Source organism: Bos taurus, chromosome 12 (genome assembly GCF_002263795.3).
Source record: "Bos taurus isolate L1 Dominette 01449 registration number 42190680 breed Hereford chromosome 12, ARS-UCD2.0, whole genome shotgun sequence".
Lineage (NCBI taxonomy): Eukaryota > Metazoa > Chordata > Mammalia > Artiodactyla > Bovidae > Bos > Bos taurus.
Genome location: NC_037339.1, coordinates 15,678,325 through 15,694,291, shown reverse-complemented (window position 1 = coordinate 15,694,291; position 15,967 = coordinate 15,678,325). Strand labels below are relative to the sequence as shown.

Here is a 15,967-nt window from a genome sequence, read left to right as displayed (position 1 = left end):
TGCTTCGTAGCCTTTGCAGTCCCAAAGACTGGGAGCAGGGGTGAGAGTGGGTAGGGGTGCAGGGAGCAGGACCTCCGAGAAGGAGGGGTTCAGGGGCGGTCTCCTAGAAGTCATACACAAAGGATCGCCCAAGATTATTCCCCTTTGCCATTCAAGCCACTCACAAGCTGAGAGAGGAGCCCCAGGATCCAGAGCCCTGGGCACCCAGAACTATGGAAAGAGCAGAGGCCAGCTGAGTCTAGAAAGGAGGTTAGTGTGGGGAAAGACGGCCAAGGGCCCTGGGCATCGTTCGTAGTGAAGAGGTGTGTGAACGCCACAAGGAAGTTGCTATCCTCCTTGCTCAGGCATATTCCAAGCTCCAAATGATCGTGCAGTGAGTATTCGTGGAACTCCTGCCACAGGGCTTGACCCACGCTAGATGGTCACTGCGAGAGCCGTGGACAGAAGCCTCTGTGTGCTCCACTCTGTAGACACCCCTGTGGGGCAGGGGACACGCAAGCTCTGGTTCACAGTCTTCATCCCCTACATCCACCCCAAAGGATGACTAGGGGAAGGCGGTCACTGACCTCCAGAGGGGAAGTGGGTGGACACTAGATACAAAGAAAGCGCGAGGCTGGCTGGGTTACACTGAGAAGCAGGAATGAAACCTGCTCTACTGTGCAGGGAAGACATAGGCTACAACTTGAGGACCCGGGGCTCCGTACAGGGGCACCCCCTCCACCTGGTGAGGTCGGCTCCCCACTCCCACCCTCCACCAGCCCCTCTGTATCATGCTTCGTGCTTTCAGAGGCTCAGCATCTGCCAGGACCACCCCACTACGCCAATCCACAGAGGGAGTGCTTTCCGGAATCCCCTCCACTTCAGTTACTGACACTTACAGAAGCAAGCAACGTGATGCTGAAGGGGCCTGACGATGAAGTGACTGGTCAGGCTGGGATGGAGAACAGGGACCCAGAGCCAGGCTGCCTGGGCGTGGATCTCAGCTGCTCCACCCAGCCAGCTGTGTGCTACGGGGCAGCCGCTTCATCTTCTGCTTTGGTGTTCCCATCTGTAAAATGGGGACAGGAAGAGTTTCTGCTTCCCCGGGGCTGTGTGTATTTGTGTGTGTGCGCACACACTCAGTTGTGTCCGAATCTTTGTGACCTCACAGATGCAGCATGCCAGGGATCCTCTGTCCAAGGGATTTCCTAGGCAAGAATACTGGAGTGGGTCGCCATTTCCTCCTCCAGGGGATCTTCCTGACCCAGAGATGGAACCTGAGTCTCCTAGGTCTACCTGCATTGGCAGGCAGATTCTTTACCATTGTGCAACCTGGGGTGGGGCTGTGGTGAGGATTAAACAAGTACTTCAACATTCAGAAAACTAAGATCATCACATCCGGTCCCATCACTTCATGGCAAATAGATGGGGAAACAGTGGATGACTTTATTCTTCTGGGCTCAAAATCACTGCAGATGGTGATTGCAGCCATGAAATTAAAGGACGCTTACTCCTTGGAAGGAAAGTTATAACCAACCTAGATAGCATATTGAAAAGCAGAGACATTACTTTGCCAACAAAGGTCCGTCTAGTCAAGCCTATGGTTTTTCCAGTGGTCATGTATGGATGTGAGAGTTGGACTATAAAGAAAGCTGACTGCCAAAGAATTAATGCTTCTGAACTGTGATGTTGGACAAGAAATCCAACCAGTCCATCCTAAAGGAGATCAGTCCTGAATATTCATTGGAAGGACTGATTCTGAAGCTGAAATTCCAGTACTTTGGCCACCTGATGCGAAGAGCTGACTCATTGGAAAAGACCCTGATGCTGGGAAAGATTGAGGGCAGGAGGAGAAGGGGACGACAGAGGATGAGATGGCTGGATGGCATCAACAACTCAATGGACATGGGTTTGGGGGGACTCCAGGAGTCGGTAATGGACAGGGAGGCCTGGCGTGCTGTAGTTCATGGGGTCACAAAGAGTTGGACATGACTGAGCGACTGAACTGAACTGAACTCATGGGGGTGCAGTGGAGCCGTGGTTACCACCCAGGGTATGTGCAGTAAGGGTCACTGTTAGCCTTCATTCTGCTCCCCAAGAGCCACCACGTAGAAAACTTAACATGTATAGAACAAGGAGCAGGATTCCTGATCAGCTTTGTTCCCAGCACAAGCACCTGTCCAGTCTTTCAGCTGTACTGCTGCTGAGTGTGCTCCTGTTCCCAGGCCCAGCAGGGAGCCCCAGGCCTCCCCTGGGTCTGCCCCCAGGCAGCTCAGTTTGGCTCCCCAGGGTCCAAGGCTGAGCCTGGGGTGCTCAGAGAGGCCCTGGATTTTCCTCACCCAAGGCTGCTGAGAGACCAAAATCTCCACAAACCCCTTTGGGCCCAGGGAGGTGGCACAAATCTGCCTGTAATGCCCACAGACGCTGAAGGGAGAACGGTGTTCTTTGGGGAATTCCCTGCATCGGGCACCCTGAGCCCCACAGGGAACCAGCTCATCTCATGAAGGGCCACTGAACTTCTTACTTTGCCTCTAAAAACAACACTGCCTCTAAGAGCCAACGCTGCCCACTCTCATTTTGTCCTCACCTATAGAGATCTGGTGTTGGGAGGAAGTATGATTATCTAAAAGGTGTGGAACACTGGGGTATGGGCGTCTTTTTGAATTATGGCTTTCACCATTTGGTTACCATGTGGGAAGCTGCCCTGTAACACAAGGAGCCCAGCCTGGCACTCTGTGACTGTCTAGCGGGAGGGGTTGGGTAGGGTGGGGGGGAGTTCAAGAGGGAGGCGATATATATATATTTCTGGCTGAGTCACGATGTTGGACGGCAGAAACCAACACAGAATAGTAAAGCAATTATCCTCCAATTAAAAAAAAAAAATGGTGTGGAAACCAAGGCATGGAAAAGTCAAGGGGCTTACCCAAGGTTACTTCACTCTACTCAAAAGAGCCAAGACGCCAACTCAGACCAGCCGACCCCAAAGTCTACTTTCTTTCTACCGTCCATAGTCACTGCCCCCCTTATCAGCTGGGCATTTCCCTCACGCCTGTCTCTGCCAATGGGGCCAGTTGACATGACATGACTTCAGGGTCAAAAGCCCCTCTCATCCCTCTGACGTGGTTTCTTGTCTACTCAGCAGAGATTCCTGAGGAAGGGTATGGTGCAGGGCAGGGTGCTGGGGCCCCTTTTCGATCCCGAGCTCCCCGGCAGCAGGGTCTGTGCCTCACACCCGAGGGCCTGTCCTCGGGCCCTGCAAAACCTTCCCTGAAAATGGTGTGTGCAGTGGGTGGACTGGCAGGCACACACCCCAGTGCTTGACTTGAAGCACTGCTCTGGTCTGCATGAGGCAGCTGTGAGGCGGGAAGGGCGACTGGAATGAGCAGGGTGGTGAGCCTGCAGGGGCAGAGAATGTTCTAGAAGGTTGGACTGTCTATTACAGAAGCCTGGCCTGCTGGCCTTTGAAGGCGTCTGCAGACCCTTTCACTCTAAGTGAAGCAGCAGCTGGCACCCAGAATGGCCCACAGGGCTATTTTCCATTCCCCTGTGATGGTCCTGGAATGGGTGGAACCCTGCACAGGCCAGGGAGCAGCCATTGCCACCCCAACCTCCCCGCAGGCAGCAGCCGTGGGGCTTCTAACCCGGCCCCTGCCTGGAGGTGGACTGCCTGTGGCTGGCATCCCTCAGGTAACCACCTTCTTCACTGTCCCTTCTCCCATCCCCTGAATCTGCCAGCAGCAGGCCTCTTCTCGAGGACAGGATGCCATCTACATCATTTGTGAAGCACGAGGGAGAGTTTCTGCCCTCCCAGGACCAGAGTACACAGACGGAGTGGATTTATGAAAGCAAGATGGGTAAGGGACCCCGCACCCCACATCCACCTCGAGGCCAGGCTCCGGGGGTGCTGGGGAGATGTGGCCTCGTGGGTGTCCCATGGAGGTGGAACATCGAGGCTGGAGCATCACCCGTCAGATTGATGATGCATACTGCTTCCTGGGCCATCCTGTCCCGGTGACCCCCTGCTTCCCTTCATCCTAGACCCCCCTCAGAGAAAGAGCATCAGCAGAGTGCTAAGACAAACACCTTCTCCCATCTCCCTCTCTTCATTAGTTTTCCTGTTCTCGTTCCACATGAACACAGGCCCTATTTCCCGCGGGGACACAGGCCATTTCCTTCCCAGATTACAGGCCGGTTCCCCGGGGACAGAGCCCATCTCTAAATAATCACGTGGTGAGAGGACTGGGACCCACCCCAGAACCTCCATCCGAGCGTGCGGTCAAAGCCAGCCCTGGTTCAGAACGAGCCAAGACTATCCATAGCAGGAATTTGTGTGGCCACAATTAGGAGACACTCAAGAGACAGCACGACTGAAGCGACTTAGCAGCAGCAGCAGCAGCAGCAAGAGACAGTTTGGCAAGATTGCACTGAGGATCTTAATTCTCAGCCCAGTTAAGCCCAAAGGCCTTTTGCCCTAGGATCCTGGGAACGCACCCCTGAATGGCATCTTCTCTCGCCATGATTAATAATTTAAACCCAGCCTTAGTGAGATTGATCCATCACAGATTCACACATTAGTTTCACATCTGTAGTCATGGCAGCCGTGAATTAGATTCCTGACCGGCACCTCACTTCCCTGCCCCCATCCGTGCCTGCTCGATTTTGTAGTTCAAATGTGGCTTAAATGAAATTAGGAGCCAGAAACCCTATGAGGGAGAAGGGGCAGTGGAGGCAAGCCCACACGAGCCAGGAGTTCCAGGGTGCTGGCTGCCAGCACACGATGGGGAGGATTTTACAGGCTAAGTCGGTGCATGTGGGGTTTGTGTCAGGGTTTGCGCTCTGATGGAGCCCTGAAAACTGGAACCATTTCAGAGTCAGTAAGCGTGATGGCTGGGAAAAAAATCTGAGCACTTATCTAAATATTCATAAGCAGGATTCTGGAAGTCATTTACTGGGTAATCGCCTGTAAAGTGCCAATGCTAAGCTTGAAAGGAGGTGGGATAGGAAAAGGAGACAGAGGGAGGCTGAGGTGGGGGAGGGGGGGCACCAGAGCCTGTTCACTCCACGGGGCACCTTCCTTCAGAGGGAGGCCCTCTGGAAATCAATGTTTCATTTGCCATATTCATTCACGATCCTTTTGGTCTCCAGGCTTAATTATAGAGCCAGTTATGTCTGGATCTAATTTAGGTTTTAAGTGCTCTGTGCATTTGGACTGTAGGGGCATGTTTTCCAGCCAAGTCTCTTTCCACTACTGAGTTCCTTTGTGATGACACCGCATGACGTGTGGGATCTTAGTTTCCCCAACCAGGGATGGAACTGGGGTGCCCCCTGCAGTGAAGTGTGGCATCTTAACCACTGGACCACCAAGGAAGTCCCCAACATGTGTTTAGTGTTTAGCACAAGTCTGGCCACCCACAGCAATACCTACTGATCAGATCCTGTGATGCTGGTGGCCTGGACCGACGGTGTGGAGTGTTGAGCCTCTAAGCCAGGGTCAAGGTCACACCCCAGGCTCCTACAGAGACATGAAGGGTGGTGGCTACAGCCGAGATTGGAACACAAAGAAAAGTCAGCAATTTCCTAAAATTTATGAAGGTTTTTCTTTTCCCTTCTGCCCATGGTTTACAATCAATCTTTTGGAGGGTGTTAAAATAATAACTGGACAGATTTTACTGGCAATAGCTACATGATTGTGTCTGGCCAGGGGAATGGAGCAAAGAGGCTCATTAAGAGACTTCTCTGAAAGAGTGAAGAGTGAAAAGGAAGCGATGGGGAGTGGGGTGCAAGGGGAACCCCAGAAGTATGGAGCTCCAAACAGGAGGTCAAATCTAGTTAGGAGAAGGTGGAGGAGAGTGACACAGGGAAGATGCTCCGTGTGTGATGGGGACGTACCCCCGCCATGAAGAAAAGCCAGTCCCCCTGCAGCTGGAGGACAGGATACTAAGGGTTCCTGAGCATGGCAGATGCAAAAAAAAAACTGATTGGCCCAGGGCAAAAGCCGCCCATCCACTAGTTGGAGAAACACAATTGAGGCTAAAGCAACTCAAAGTGCTGGTTTTGTCGGGGGCAGAGGATCCCCAGGGATGAGCGGAGGTGAGTGTTGGTGGTGATGGTGCTCAGGGTCCAGGACTGGGCATCCCCAGCACCCGCTGCCTGTAAAGATGCAGATTCCCAGGCTTTCCTAACAATCCCTGCCTGCATCCTTAACTACATCCCCAGAGGATACTCAGCACAAGAGTGCTGGAGAACCAGCGAAGCTCTAAGGCAGAATGGATTTCATGGGTGATAGATTCCCACTTTTAAAGCCTCTTTTTATTACGGGACTATTCACCCCATACTCTCCATGGAGTTGAAACTCACCATTCAAAAAACTAAGGTCATGGCATCCAGTCCCATCACTTCATAGCAAATAGATGGTGAGACAATGGAAATAGTGACAGACTTTATTTTCTTGGGCTCCAAAATCACTGCAGACAGTGACTACAGCCTGAAATTAAAAGACACTTGCTCCTTGGAAGGAAAGCTGTGACAAACCTAGACAGCATATTAAAAAGCAGAGACATCATTTTTCCAACATAGGTCTGTATAGTCAAAGCTATGGTTTTTCCAGTAGTCACGTACGGATGTGAGATTTGGACCATAAAGAAGGCTGAGCACTGAAGAATTGACACTTTCAAATTGTGGTGCTGGAGAAGACTCTTGAGAGTCCCCTGGACAGCAAGAAGATCAAACCAGTCAATCCTATAGGAAACCAACCCTGAATATTTATGGGAAGGACTGATGCTGAAGCTGAAGCTCCAATCCTTTGGCCAACTCATGAGAAGAGCTGACTCATTGGAAAAAACTTTGATGCTGGGAAAGACTCAAAAAGGAGAAGGGGGCAGCAGAGGATGAGACAGTTGGATGGCATCACTGACTCAGTGGACATGAATCTGAGAAACCTCTGGGAGATAGTGGAGGGCAGAGGAGCCTGGCAATGCTACAGTCCCAGGGTCACAGAGTCAGACAGGACTTAGTGACTGAACAACAAATTCAACCCCAGACACCAGAGACAGCATTTTACATGGACTCTATAAACAGCACTTTGAAACAAACATGGAGGTATAAATAAATAAATAAATAAATAAATTTGGCTTTATTGGCTAAATAATATGGCTTGGGTGATGAAGCAGGCTGGAGGAGGACCAGAACGACTATTTATGGCCCCAGGTGTCTACACCACCAAGCACAGAGCAGGGTCATAAACAAAGTATACCAGAAATTCTAACACAGAGCATTATATCCCCGCTGGTAGAAATCCTCAAAACTTGGTGCCCCCCGTACACACACACACAATAAGCACCTATAAATATTTGTTACATGCTTGTGAAACTGCTGTTGAGTCCTCACCAGACTCCCGATCATGATGATGAGAGGGTGCACCCTTCCCTCAAGAGACGGTCTTGGTAGGCAAGGAGCTGTATGCAGACGTTCGTACACGTGGAAAACAGCTATGATCAACCTGGGCCAAATATCGAGAGCAAAATGACCAGGAGGAGCCAGCACAGGATCGTTAAGACCAATCAAGTACTTCCCTGGTGGTCCAGTGGTTAATAATCTGCCTGCCAATGCAGGGGACACAGGTTCCATCCCTGGTCCGGGAAGACCCAACATGCTAAGGGGCAATGAAGTCCATGAGCCACAGCTACTGAAGCCTGCCCGCCTAGAGCCTGTGCTCTGCAACAAGAGAAGCCACCGCCATGAGCAGCCCACATGCGGCCACGAAGTGCGGCCCACACCAGCCGAGACTAGAGCAAAGCCCGTGTAGCAACAAAGACACCGTGCGGCCATAAATAAACAAATACTTTAAGAAAAAAGAACAGATCGAGTGATGCTGGCTCTTACGTCACTTTTTGACAAGGTCATTAAATCAGGAGCTGTGGTAAAGCAGGAGGCCTGAGTTCCAAAACATGTTTCATTTTCAGAGCCTTCCTGATGTTCCTATAGGCAAAGTAGACAAACACGAGGTGGGAGCATCATGATCACAACTGCATGAGCGCTGTGGAATAAGCATCCAAAGAGTCTGTTTAAGGATCGAGTCCATCCGTTTTCCAGTTGGGGGCCACGGGGCTCCGTCCAGCACAATATTTTATCATAGACTCAAATACAGATATAGGAGGAATACTGATATCTGTACACGACTGGAAGCGGTTGAGTCATGATGATCATGTGATCAGATTCTGAAAGATCTTGACAGCCAGAAACACTGGCTCAGGACTGGCTAAATAAAATAGAATGCTCCTTTAGATTAGACCCTGCTTGTAGGCCCACAAATACAGGAAGGAGAAGGACAAGGCGGGGGAGCCCTGTCTGCTCTAGATTTACTCAACCACAGGCTCCAGAAGTCAGCAGGATGACTGATGTGACGGCCAGAAGGTTGACATAAGCAGAAACAACTACAAGGGTATGTAGAGGGAGATGAGTCCTGCTCCAGCCTGCACAAGAGCAGCCCAGGGCGCTGCTCACTAGAAGCATTCCACCCTCCATGGGGGCCAGAAGTGGACTGGCTGGGACTCAGAGGAGAAGCTGGTATGAGGCCGGCCTGGGGGTAACATCGCCACAGAGAACTGCTGAAGCAAACGAGGCCGTTAAGTCTGGAAGACACGTGAGTCTGAGACAGAATAAGTGCCTTCGAATATCTGATGAGCTGCCACACAAAACGAGAAAACGAGACCTGGCCTACCCACCTGCACAGAAGGGCTAGAACAAGGCAGCTTGAGGAAAACTGGTTAAGAAAACGAAATGGGTCCCGACAGCCGGAGCCATGCGCGGTAGAATGCATGTTCTTAGTAGTCAGAGAACTACTTCCCTGGCGGCTCAGACGGTAAAGCGTCTGCCTACAATGCGGGAGACCCGGGTTCGATCCCTGGGTCGGAAAGATCCTCTGGAAAAGGAAATGGCAACCCACTCCAGTACTCTTGGAGAATCCCCTGGACGGAGGAGCCTGGTGGGCTACAGTCCACGGGGTCACAGAGAGTTAGACACAACTGAACGATTTCACTTTCACTTTTCAGTAGTCAGAGAGCTCTCTGTCTATGGAGGGCTCAGTCTTAGCTGACAGGCTGGCAGCATGGATCCTGCCCTCGTCAGGGAGGCTTTGCCTCCATAGACAAGATCCATGTCCACAGAAAGGGCTCAAATCCTAATGCTCCCATGAGCAGGGAAGCAGAGGTGGGTGCAGCTTGCCTCGGCTTTCGTATCATGGGCCTGCTCCTCCCTGCTATTAGGAATGGAATGGTGTGTGTGGTGTTTGTGTGTGGTGTGTGTGTGTGTGTGTGTGGTGTGTGGGTGTGTGGGTATGTGTGTGAGAGAGAGCAGGGATCACAAAATTCTAGAAAACATTGGCTCAAATGGTAATGAATCCGCCTGCAATGCGGGAGACCAGAGTTTGATCCCTGAGTCAGGAAGATCCCCTGGAGAAGGGAATGGCAATCCGCTCCAGTAGTCTTGCCTGGGAAATCCCATGGACAGAGGAGCCTAGCAGGCTACAGTTCATGGGGTTGCGGTCAGATATGACCAAGCAACTAACACTTTCACTTTCAACCAAGAACTTTAAGAAAGTTCTCAAAAACTACAGTAGCCTCTCGTGACATAACTCATCTGTACTAACCAGGCCCCAGGGCCTCCCCATTGGCCCTCATTCTGCTCCTCTCTGGGAGCTCTTGACCACAGAACACCAGAGACACATACTTCCTGCAGCGACAGGTGCACCCCGTTATAAGCCTACACGGCCTGGAAGCCACTTGGCTCTGTGGTTCCTATAGAAGGAGAAATATCCCTCAGGTCTCCCCAGCCATCCCCTCTGTCCTGGGGACCCTAACTGACCAGACAAGAAGAGGGCCTGCATTTCCCAGCCACTGTTTACTGCAGCCCCAGAGTAAGTCAGCAAAGCTAAAAGGAGGAATTGGGCAGAGGAAGCATGCAGTATACCTCAGCAGGGGCCTCCAACCCAAGTTTTCTCCTCTGTGGATCAACTTTGGGTGCCAAGAAAGAACCTCAGACCCTAACTGTCCAATATGAACCCACTGAAAAGAATAAGGTTAAAACTGTCAATGGCCATCATCGTCTGTCTTTTAACAGTACTTTCAAAATCAAGATCTCTAAGAGAGGAAGAATCAACAATGACGCTGGCCACCTTCAAGTCTGAGTCACAAGGTATCATTTTAACTTTATAATTTTACGATGATTTTAAATGACTCGTGGAAGCTTCAGGTCCATCTATGAGATGGTGAGAAGCACAGAATTAGCACGCCGCAGGCCAAAGAGAGTCCTCGTGTGATCATTTTAGACTAGGGCAGCCTTCATTAAGGTCAGTGGGCCAAAGCCTTATTTCTAGAACTTGATGTCAAGGCTCAGGGAAGAAAGTTCACCAAAGGGTAAAATGCTTTTAATCGTGAGTTAAAATTGAGTTTTGAAAGGGGAGGGAATACTATTTACCACTAGAGTTAGAAAGGATGATAATGGATTACCCATACTCAATTTGTTCCATGACATCTTCTGTGTATGAAATTATATTTATTGTGTACCTACCGTGTACTCGGCAGTGGTATGTCCATCTTCGTATGGACAAAGCTATCCTACCCTCTCAGAACGTAAACTCTAGTGGAAAAGACGAACCATGAACCAGTGGAGGGGACTCGACGTGTGCTGAGCATAAGCTACCGCTCCAACTGCTGAAAGTCACGGGAGCCTCTTATCCTAGAATATGCAGTTTCCGCCCTGGTCTCTCCAGACATTTAAGGGTGAAGAGTTCACCATTCCACCTCCTATTAATCATTTTTCCTATTTGTTTTCAGCCTTTGTTCCCAGTGAAGAACCCCAAATGGCAGAAAATGGTGAGTCCCACAGAACCTAACTAAAGATTCCTGCTCCCTGCAGAGTGTCTGGGAATGGTGCCCCCCGGGTGGGTGGGTGCCTTGCTGGTCTGGCCAGTGCTGAGTCCTAGAGAAAATCGAGGGAAGTGCTGGGCACACAGTCCACGAACCTGGATGTGCTTCCCTGCCCTTAACTGAAAAGGGGAGATAGAAAGAGGGTCTTGGAGGTGAGAAAGAATGGCCTGGGAACAGCCCAGAAGTCCATCTCTCTCTACCCAAGGTCTCTATAGGGACACCCACATTTCAAGAGGGGCCAGCCAGTCAATTACTAGCTTCTCTGAAGTCTGGGCAGCAGGGCTTAACTGGGATGCATGGGTCCTTCCAGACAGACTCATTCCATGGCACTTTGGCAGGGAATGAATTAGAGCCCTCAAATGGTACCCTTAGAGCCTAATTCCGTTTTTATTAAAGGAGGGGACAGCTGAATCCTCTAAGGGAGAAGGACAGGGGAGCAGGTTGGGTTTTGGTGGCAGAATCCTAACTTGTACACATCGCTCCACCAAAGTCCTACAATTAACCAGACCTAGTCTATGGTTTGGAGGCAGGCATGGCAACCCACTCCGGTATTCCAACCTGGAGAATCCCATGGACAGAGGAGCCTGGCGGGCTACAGTCCATGCGATCGCAAAGAGTGGGACACGACTGAAGTGACTTAGCATGCACACATCCTTTTATTGAATAGAAACAACGGAGGGATGGTGAATTGCTGGGATGGGGGCAGGGAGGAGCAGGGTTACCTGCACAGGAGGCTTATCAAACAAACTCTTTCTCACTCTAGAATCTTCTGGATCTTATTCCATTTCCAGAGAGGAGAGAGCCAGGGTAGGCTAGTGCTGCTCAGACCTTCATGTGCAGAGGCATTCACCCAGGCCGTGTGTTAAAACGGAGACCCTGAGTCCAGGGGCCTGAGGGTCCGCGTTTCTCACAAGCTCCCGGCAGCAGCTCCTACAGGCAGGGTGGAGGAGCAGACAACAGGCCCGAGTTTCACCCTGTGCCCACTTCTCCGAGCCGGCCCGGGGGCAGTCGCCTACTGCTTCTCTCCTCCGTGCCCTGGTTTAGAATGTGGGGATCTGCCCTGCCCAGCAAACACACAGGACTCCAATATCCACCCCAAATTCTGGAGGCATCCTTCTGTCAGGAAAAAAACAGCTGTTAGAGGCAAGCTATTGACTGGGAGGAGAGGAGTTAAGACTTGTTGGTAATCAGTCCGGGAGAGAGGTCCCACTCCAGGGAGCGCTGTGTGCCCGGCTTCGTCGTGTTGGTGCTGGTCCCCTGAGCCGCCCTGAAGTCCGCTACATGGACGAGGGGCCCAGGGTGCAAAGGGCTGAGTGACCCGCTGGGAAGGCCCTGGGTAACAGGGCCACCACTCGGGAACCTGGCCTGACACCTCCCCCGCCTCCCCAGTCCTCCCATAGGAGAGACTTCGAGGGAAGATAATCCCGCTAGAACAAAGGTAGAGGTTGACAGAAATCCCCAAAGGGAAAGTTAATTAGGACTAAAGCTCTTCCTTCTCCTCCTGCCCCAGTTAAGGCTGCGTTACTGAGGATTGACTGGGCTTGTCTTGACATGTAGGCGGGGACGGTTGATGCTGCTGCTAAGTCACTTCAGTCGTGTCCGACTCTGTGCGACCCCATAAACGGCATTAATAAGGTTAATGATTTCGAGGAAACAAATGGCTCTGAACACGGCTGCTCCCAATTCCGGCCTGCCAAGTCCCCTTCTTCCCTGGACAAACACTTACTTCTTTCTCTCCCCCCCTCAAATTAAGTGTCTATTATTCAATAAAGCCTATTAAAAGACAGCACTGACAAATCACAGGGAGCTGCTGAGCTAGCAGGGTCAGAGGCAGGCTCCTCTCCTCCCCGGCCGGCAGGCACGTCCTCAAAGAACCTTGCTCGGGGGCTCTGCACCCGGCCTGCCCAGACTTGCGTTCTATCAGCTCCTCCACTACTTCTCCTGAGGGCTTGCCTGAATCCCCGTGGGTTCTCGTCAGGTTTTCTCAACAAGAAGAAACTTCTCCAGGCCACAGCCCAGGTGGACAGTCTGGGGACGCAGTGTTCTGGAATGTAGCTGGAAGGCCCCCCTGCCTTTGCCAGTTGTGAGCCCCTCAGTGGAGAGGGTGTGTGCTTGGAAGGACTTGGCGGGAAAGAACTACCAGCGTGGGGGTGAAGGGGTACTCTGGCCACACAGGGGCCCCTGCAATGAGGCAGGTTTCCACCAGGAACAAGCCAAGGCTGGGGTGGGAGGTCTGCAGGCAGAGAGGCCCCTGGCCTGATGTCAGGACAGGCAGATCCAGCTGGGTGGAGCTCACCATCCCTCCAGGGGCCCAGAGGAGTCAGCGTTTCCATTACTGAACCAAAGTCCAGAGGCAATGCAGAGATATCGTGTATGGAAATCACAAAGAATGCCCCCTCCACCCCCAGAGACCCAACAGGGACATACATCAGACAGACTCAGTCAACCCAGCGCCACTCCCGGTAGATGTTCAGGGCTTTCTGGATGGCCCAGCAAGCAGGGGCTGGTGTCATCCTGGAGCCAAGACAGAGGCCACCATAACTTCCCCGGGGATCCAATCATCGTGTACGAGCCCTGTCCCCCCAGCTCCGCCTCAGGATCCACACCTTTCCTGGAGCAGGGAATCCAGGCCCAAGTTGTAATTATCCGTTCCTCCATTCAATTTGCACCCCGTCCACACTGGAGGTCTCCAGCCCCTCTCCTGGCCCACCGTCACCAGGCTGTGGTTGACCTTGAGAACAAAGGCATCTGCTATCTCCCAGACACTTTTTTATTTTTTTTTTTTAGCTCACTGGCTTGGGGATTCTCTTTTATGCTTTAATTAGCAATTACGAACCATCTACAATTCTGGAGATGGGAATATTGACAAAAATTGACAAAACTGACAGGAGATGGGAATATTTCTCAGGATTTCCAAGAGAAAATCACACTCCGAATAAATCTCTCTGGGAATAAGATCTAAATTCCTCGCCAGGGCCTACTAGGTCCTCCGTGAGCTGGCCTTGGCCCTCCCAGCTCACCTCACTCTCACTGCCCTCCACACATCCTGCGCCTCCTGCAGTTTGTCAGATGCCTCAACATGCTCCCACTCCCTCCCACCTCAGGGCCTTTGCACCTCCTCTGCCCCCTCCCAGGGATGGTCTTCCCCAGCCATCTGCCTGCTCACTCCCTTGCTTCGTGCAGGACTCACTCAAATGTCACCTTGTCAGATGCACCTTCCCTGACCACCAGAAACACACACTTTCCTAAATCTGCCACTGAGATACCCTTTCATTCCTGTTTTACTAATGTCTCCAAGTCAAATTTTAAGTGGTTTGATGAATTTAAAGTCTTATTGATGACCTATGCATTTGTAGTTAAAAGGTCAAGTGTAAATGCCGTAAATCTGTTTCTCTTTTTGTTTTTGTTTGTTTGTCATTTTGGCTCCTTTTCCAAATGCCTCTCCTTTGGCCGTGCCTTCCACCATTGAAAGCCACGGAGTTTGATTACAAAGAGAACTTTTGGGATCGTGTATTAAAAGACCCCATTAGCACACTGGAAGGTGATGAGGTCTTCGAAGATGAAGTAAGTTGGGTTAAAAACTGGGAACACTGGCTCTGAACGTTGGGGTAGGGTGGCCCGGGGGCCAGCTGGACACTGCATCTTGAGCCCCGGGAGTCACAGCGTTGCTCCACTGTTATCACAGCCCAAGAGAGCTTCTCTTAAAACAGGCTGAAGTGTAAATGACATGTGTTAATCCAAAGAGGGTCAAAAGAAAGCCAAGGATGACACCACAAGGCCCTGCATTCAGTAACATGAATAAAACCCCCCTCAAGATTGCTTTTGAAGGCAGCAAAGTTAAAAACAAAACACACAAGCTACCCAGATACTTATTTGTAGAAACCTTGTGTAAAAATGAAGTTAGACCCTGGAAACATGGACTAGATGTAATTTTCCTGCTAAGCAATGGTGGCTCAGACGGTAAAGAATCTGCCCACAATTCAGGAGATCTGGGTTTGATCCCTGGGTGGGGAAGATCCCCTGGAGAAGAGAATGGCAACCTGCTCCAGTGTTCTTGCCTGGAGAATTCCATGGACAAAGGAGCCTGGTGGGCTACAGTCTATGAGATTGCAAAGAGTCAGACACGACTGAGTGACTAACACACATATACACACCACTTAAAATTCTAGACATTATATATAAAACAAACACAAGCAGCTTTTAAAAGACAGAGAAAAGAAGACAGAAAAGAAGGGACCGTGAGATCCAAGGAACAATATGGAGGTGAGTTTCTGAGTTTTCTGTTGGCTTCATATCCTCCTGAAAAGACCACAATCAGAAACCCCAACAAGCACAGACCAAAGCCCCCCAAAAAGCCTACCATCTCCAACTGAAGGACCAGGCATGGAGCAGCCCAGAAGACGGAAACTTCAGACAACAGCGTCCTCAGTGCAAACCCCGCAACAAACAGCAACGGAACATAGCCCACAGATCTGAGTCCTGCCCCCACACTTTTCAAAGCAGCACAGAACCAGCCCTGGAAGTTTAATGGCGGTCCTTTCCCAGCTGTATCCAATAACTAGAGACACCATGGGAAGTTCCAAAAACTTGAATAGTCTTACATCTACAGAAAGTTTTGTACTGTCTTTACTGCACAAATGTTTTACCTGCTACTGCAGCTTGGTGGCTATAATTTCCTGTGTCAACTTACCTCCAAGGCTTCCAACACCTGTTTACTCAAGTTATATATCCTTTCCACTATAGCTGAGAAATTTTCTCAGGATTGTAGGTACTAACTACAATCACAAAAGTGAGAGCTTGTGTCTCTGAAACTCAAAATTAAGCAGATACATTTTCCTGATCTTAAAAAGGCGGGGGCGGGGGGCGGGGGGTACAGCGAGGAATAACCGAGGCATTTAGTTTTTGCTCTTACTTTAAATTGAAAAAAATTCTCTGATTTCAGTTCTTATTTAACCCTAAATTCCTTACTTTCCAGACATGCTTCTATACACTTATATTAATAAGAAGCAAAAGTATTTTTGCTCAGCCATGCCCGACTCTTTGCGACCCCATGGACTATAGCC

General features: G+C 50.7%; 1 protein-coding gene across 3 annotated transcripts in view; it reads left to right on the top strand.

The window, feature by feature from the left end:
- The window catches only part of ERICH6B (glutamate rich 6B), a 77,750-nt gene that overhangs the window by 31,130 nt on the left and 30,653 nt on the right, over nt 1-15,967 (top strand). For 2 of the 3 annotated variants that reach the window (XM_059892212.1, XM_025000030.2), the window contains 4 exons: nt 3,715-3,833; nt 10,096-10,170; nt 10,812-10,850; nt 14,377-14,468. In XM_059892212.1, coding sequence (XP_059748195.1) covers nt 3,715-3,833; nt 10,096-10,170; nt 10,812-10,850; nt 14,377-14,468 — 325 coding nt within the window. The remainder of the gene's footprint in view (nt 1-3,714; nt 3,834-10,095; nt 10,171-10,811; nt 10,851-14,376; nt 14,469-15,967) is intronic. The other variant, XM_059892213.1, reaches the window with a different exon arrangement.